This window comes from Phocoena phocoena, chromosome 14 (genome assembly GCF_963924675.1).
Source record: "Phocoena phocoena chromosome 14, mPhoPho1.1, whole genome shotgun sequence".
NCBI lineage: Eukaryota > Metazoa > Chordata > Mammalia > Artiodactyla > Phocoenidae > Phocoena > Phocoena phocoena.
This window is the reverse complement of record NC_089232.1, coordinates 37440665-37446332: the sequence shown is the minus strand read 5'-3', so window position 1 is coordinate 37446332 and position 5668 is coordinate 37440665. Positions and strand designations below refer to the sequence as shown.

General features: G+C 61.2%; 1 protein-coding gene across 3 annotated transcripts; it reads left to right on the top strand.

Moving 5' to 3' along the window:
- The first annotated feature begins 2141 nt into the window (after positions 1–2141).
- Positions 2142–5465, top strand: OTX1 (orthodenticle homeobox 1). 3 transcript variants are annotated; one of them, XM_065891328.1, is made up of 5 exons: positions 2142–2238; positions 3204–3355; positions 4647–4797; positions 4891–4972; positions 5003–5465. In XM_065891328.1, the coding sequence occupies exons 1-5, from the start codon at positions 2142–2144 to the stop codon at positions 5463–5465; spliced, it is 945 nt and encodes a 314-aa protein (XP_065747400.1). The 3 variants fall into 3 exon arrangements, with proteins under 3 accessions (XP_065747400.1, XP_065747399.1, XP_065747398.1); XM_065891327.1 differs by having other exon boundaries at positions 2142–2271; XM_065891326.1 differs by having other exon boundaries at positions 4647–5465.
- Positions 5466–5668: the final 203 nt, after the last annotated feature.

Below are 5668 nucleotides of genomic sequence, written 5' to 3'. Positions count from 1 at the left end.
TCCAATCACCTAAACAACCCGGCCAGACAAGCCACTCCGACAAGGTAAATCGCTTGATTTATTTAGTTTCCGAAGTGCCTCTGCGGGGCTTCCCCAGCCCCCACCGCCTCCACGCTGCACGGAGTGCCACGGCAACCTCGAGCCACCTCCCAGCTCTGCCCCTCTCACCCCCACCCTCCTCCTTGCGGCCCCTCGGCGCGGTCCTGGGCGAGGCAGTGTCTCGGGAGAGTGTAGGGCTTTGCAAACAAAGTGTGTGTATGAAATAAAGTGAAACCTGGAGGGACACGCACAAAGCCACTGGAAAGAAAGAGAAAGGGAGGAGGGAAGTTGGGGAAAGAAAGAAATCCGGGGGTCCTAGACCAACCGCCCAACCCGGCGGGTAATTCCTGTGCTGCTCTGTTTTGCAGGTTGGCTGCCCGGAAGGTCCGTGTGAGGGTGCGAGGTAGATGGTGAGCGGCCCCGGCAGCTGAGGGCAGGTAAGGAGAAAGCCGGGAGCCGCCCGGGACTCTGGGAATGCGTCGATTGTTCTTGCCTCCCCGTCCTCAAACGGGTCCCCGCTTCCCAGGTCCCCGGCACGTGGGCGGGGCTGGGAGGCGACCTGGCTCCCCTCTTGCTGCGCTGAGGACCCCGGAGCTCTGCTGCGGCCCCGCGCCCCTCCCCCGCCTCCTCCGAAGTAACCGAGCTGAAGTGCTAAGTTTGAAGAAAGTCTGAAAACTCACGCAGCAGCCTAGATGAGTCGCCGCGGCTGATTCCCATTCTCCTTCGGCCCCAGAGCCCAGGCTCTTTCCCTTCTGTCGCCTTCCCTGCAAACTAGGTTCTCCCGGCCCAGGTCCCATGGGGACGGGAGCGGGAGGCTTCTTTAGCTCTAAGTTCTTTCTTTCCCTAAACTCTCTAGCCCGGGTCCCAGGTCTGCTTTGAGTTCCTTGAAGCGGGGTAAAGCGACAGGTCCTCTGGGGTCTCAGTCCCACACCCCCAGCGCCACTTCCTGACCCCTGATTGTAGCGCCTCAGTTTGGGGGCAGCTGGGGAAGCCAGGCGTCGACCTTCCAGCCCGGGTCAGAGCGAGCTACGCCCCAGAGGCCTAGTTCTCTAGTCTCGATCGGGTCCTGCGGCCGCGGGTTCAGCTAGTAGGATAGGCGGGGAGCGCACCGGACCTGCTGCACTCAGGCCTCCCAAATCCGCCAGACACTTGGGGCACTGGGCAGGTCACCTTTTAACCCCGGCCGGGGCCCCATTGTCCGCAGCCAGGACCGGCTTGCGTTGACGAAAAACGGCCTGCGGCTGTGGCGAGGCACCGGTGACCTCGGGCGGCGTCTTAGAACCGCCACCTGTACAGTGGCCCTTTCTGGTCGCCTCTGCGGGACCTGGCCTTGAAACTGTGGTCGAGGTGTGGGTGGGATTCCGGGTAAGCAGTCTTTCAGCGGCTGGGCACAGAGAAGTCAACTGGAAGGGCGGCTGTAGGCTCTAGGGCCGGGACCCAGCCGAGGAGACTTCGGCAGGTCGCACTCTCCCAAGTGGGCAATGCGTCCTGGAGAGGCTCAGGTGCCGCTAGCCCTCCGCAGTGCCTCACCTGGGCTCTCCGAAGTCTACCTGTGCGTCCCACTTTCAAAGACGTTTGAAACAACGCCTCATGCTCTGGATCTCCTGCCGCCTGGGGGCCGAGCAAATCTTTTCTTGTGCGATGTGAGGCCCGTTCCCACCCGACCAGAATTTTGCCTAGTCTTAGCCGACTCTGCGGTTCAGGCTCTGACCTCCCAAGCTTGGCCCTGATTTTAACCTCTCCTCACTCCTAGTGTCGCCCTATGAGTGTGTGGCCCATTCCAAGCCCGAAAAGAGGAGATCATGATCCAACTATTTTACTTTTCAAAGAAGCTGTGGTCTTTGGGCTAAGGCCTTATAGAGCCGAGTTGACCGCCCTGTACAGTTCCATAACCGGCGTCCCCTCCCCATCCTGTGACTCCTTGCCTCGGACAAGACAAGGAAGCCGTGATGGCTGGGAATGATGGTTTGCGTGTGTCTCGTGTCTCCATAGGCCGGGCCCCCAGACGCAACAGAGCTTGAAGGACTGCGCAGTGGGAGCCCCGCACTGCGCCCGGCCCCGGCCCCCTGGATCCTTCGGGGCGCCTCCACCCAGCTGTTAGCATGATGTCTTACCTCAAACAACCCCCATACGGCATGAACGGGCTGGGCCTAGCCGGGCCGGCTATGGACCTCCTACACCCCTCCGTGGGCTATCCGGGTGAGCACCGGCCCCCACCCCCGGCCCCTGCAAGTCTTGGGGATCCCCAGCCTCCCGGGTTTAAGCACAAACTTTGTCGTGGATGGGCCCAGGGAACCGGTTGCCTAGTCTGCTTACGGTGCAGGACAGGCTGCAGGCTCGCAGGGCAGAATCGCGGGTCGGTGAGGATGGCCGGGGCGGCGAAAACGTGAGACGTGAGCCCTCCTTGCCTGGCCACACGGGCACCTTGTCTCCCGTTGTGCTCCCACTGCCAGCACAGGGTGCATTTACCCACGGATTCGATTTCTCATGGGTGGTGTGTGTGTGTGTGTGTGTGTGTGTGTGAGAGAGAGAGAGAGAGAGAGAGAGAGAGGAAGGATCTATGCCTTTCCCCCCAACATTGAATGAGGAATATGGACACTTGCTAGGCTCTGAGAGGAAGGGCCGAGCTTGCCTTATGCAAAGCAACTGGCTAAGCTGAGGAGGGGAGATTCTCTCTCCCTAATTAAACTGTCCTCTAGACGGGTGGCCTGCACCAACTTTTGCACTGTTGATGTGGACGACTTGAGCAGAATCCTGGCTGTCTTTTCTAGGTTCCACTCCTTCACCCCCATTTTTTCCCTCGGAAAGTGTTTTCCAGGACGTGTTTCTGCACACCCCTTCCCCACCTTCCAGCCAGGGAGAGTGTTGGGAGGGGGCAGTGAAGGAAGAAAGATTGTATAACTTCTCTTCCTTTCTTAACCTCTGAGAGGCAGGGAAGGGGGCAGCCCTGGAGTACCGGAGACACTGGCTCCCAGTCGCTCACACATGCAGTTTCTCCCACCTGTAGCTGTCAGGCTCGGCCTCCCTGGGGAGTTGTTTTTGCTCGGAGCTCGGCTTTCTTTTGCAACGGCCTGGTTCAGAGCCTGCCAGGGGCCGGTCCGCGTCCTCTAGCGCGAGTCCGCGTGGCCACCACTGACCCGACGCGCCCCCGCGTTTCCCCTCAGCCACCCCGCGGAAGCAGCGACGGGAGCGCACCACCTTTACGCGCTCTCAGCTGGACGTGCTCGAGGCACTCTTCGCCAAGACTCGCTACCCTGACATCTTCATGCGCGAGGAGGTGGCGCTCAAGATCAACCTGCCAGAGTCCAGAGTCCAGGTGCGCGCGCTCGCGGGACTTCAGGGTCGGGGGTGGGGTGCTGGGGCTGGTTGGAGAGGGCCTGGGAATGGGGTTCTGGTGTCGGGGCGGGCTTACAGGCTGGGTAGCCCCTCTTAGATTCCCCCTAGCGCTGGGCCGGGCCTGGCAGAGGGGCCAAAGTTAGAGGAGCTAGCTTAGAGCCCTGGATTCCGCCCTTGGCCCCGGGGCGCCTTTGCTATCCGAAGTGCTTTTTAGGATTGCCGGAGGACAAGTGAGGCTCCCGAAGGCAACGTGCCCTGAGAGCCCGACACTTGCCCCTGCCTCTTTGGCCGCCCCAGGACTTGGCAGTTTCCTTCCGGGTCCTGAATTCTTCCTCCGCCCTTGCCTTGTATCCCGGGGATCCTGGAAATAGAAGAGTGGGGCTTGGCCAGAGCCTGGTGCCCTGTCTGGGAGTGCGCCCCACGGGTGGCGCCAGTTTGATTAGACATTTCCTTTGCCCAGAGAGGATGCCGAACGCAAAACCTGGCTACCAGCTTTGCTGTTTCTGTTTTTGCGATGAAAGGGACCCGAAAATACTGTTCGGATTATAACTCAGAACTCTCCTCAAAGGCCTTTTATCTTGCCTTTTCCCCCCCAGAGGCTCGAGAGAACAGGAATGCCATGTCTTGTACCGGGGCCTTCCAGGAGGACTGGGAACTTTATGACTGTCCTATTTGGTTCCCCACTTGGAGCCAAGAAGTCCAACGAAATTCTGCCCAGGCTTCCTTCCCTAGTCCCCCGAGTACTGCCTCTGTTCAGCCTCCTGGCCTTGCTCCTGCTCCCATCCAAATTCTCGCCCTGCCCAGCACCTGACCTGCAGGGGCGGAGGGGCTCCGGCCTCAAACTCGGGGACTGTCCCCCACTCCGCGGCCTGCTCTGTGCCTCTCCGTAGTTTACTGAGCTCTATTCATAGAAGACAGGGCCTCCAAACATACATAGGTCTGTTGGGAAGCAGCCAACAGCATCAGTTTAGAGATGGCTGAACTTCTGGCTGGACAGACACAAATGTTCCGCCCTCCGGCAGAGTTGCGCTGGGGGTCGGGGGGGAGGGGAGTGCACATCCCTACTTTGCCAGAGGAGCGTCTTTGAGCAGAAGGATGGGGGAGGGTGGAGGAGCAGGGAATGCAGGGTCTGGCCGGGTCGGAGATAGGGAGGGGAGGAGGCGTCGATAGGAGAGGGATGCGGATCCTAGGCCGGGTGTTGGTCCAAGGGGCGGGGAGTGGCAAGTTCTACTCTCCCCCTGACATACTCTCCCCCACCCGGCCCGCTGCAGGTCTGGTTCAAGAATCGCCGCGCCAAATGCCGCCAGCAGCAGCAGAGCGGGAGCGGGACCAAGAGCCGCCCAGCCAAGAAGAAGTCCTCCCCGGTGCGAGAGAGCTCGGGCTCCGAAAGCAGCGGCCAGTTCACGCCGCCCGCTGTGTCCAGTTCCGCCTCGTCCTCCAGCTCCGCATCGAGCGCTTCGGCCAACCCGGCGGCTGCAGCGGCTGCAGGCCTGGGCGGGAACCCGGCGGTGGCAGTCCCGTCGTCGTTGAGTACGCCGGCTGCCTCGTCCATCTGGAGTCCGGCTTCCATCTCGCCCGGCTCAGCGCCCGCTTCCGTGTCGGTGCCCGAGCCTTTGGCCGCGCCTAGCAACGCATCGTGTATGCAGCGCTCGGTAGCCGCAGGCGCCGCCTCTGCCGCAGCCTCCTATCCCATGTCCTACGGCCAGGGCGGCAGCTATGGCCAGGGCTACCCCGCGCCCTCCTCTTCCTACTTTGGCGGCGTGGACTGCAGCTCATATCTAGCGCCCATGCACTCGCACCACCACCCGCACCAGCTCAGCCCTATGGCACCCTCCTCCATGGCTAGCCACCATCACCACCATCCCCACGCGCACCACCCGTTGAGCCAGTCCTCAGGCCACCACCACCACCATCACCACCACCATCACCAGGGCTACGGCGGCTCGGGGCTCGCCTTCAACTCTGCCGACTGCTTGGATTACAAGGAGCCTGGCGCCGCCGCCGCTTCCTCCGCTTGGAAACTCAACTTCAACTCGCCTGACTGTCTGGACTATAAGGACCAAGCCTCATGGAGGTTTCAGGTCTTGTGAGCCCAGGAGTGGGAGGAAGAGAAGAAGAAACGCAACTACCTGCGCCCTCCGTGGTCCCCGTCCAGTTGTTGCTGCTGCTGCTGCTGCACTGCCCGCCTTTGCCTCGGCTTTTCCAGACCTGAAATTTCATGCTCCCAAAAGATGCCCATTGCTGCATTGCCGCCCTCATCTTTGTGCCACTTGCTTGGGGGATGTGCAAACCC

Coding starts and splice junctions, on each gene's coding strand:
- OTX1 (XM_065891326.1), top strand. CDS start 2,142: ATGATGTCTTACCTCAAACAACCCCCATACGGCATGAACGGGCTGGGC. Junction 2,239..3,203: donor CCCCTCCGTGGGCTATCCGG/GTGAGCACCGGC, acceptor GTTTCCCCTCAG/CCACCCCGCGGAAGCAGCGA. Junction 3,356..4,646: donor TGCCAGAGTCCAGAGTCCAG/GTGCGCGCGCTC, acceptor GGCCCGCTGCAG/GTCTGGTTCAAGAATCGCCG.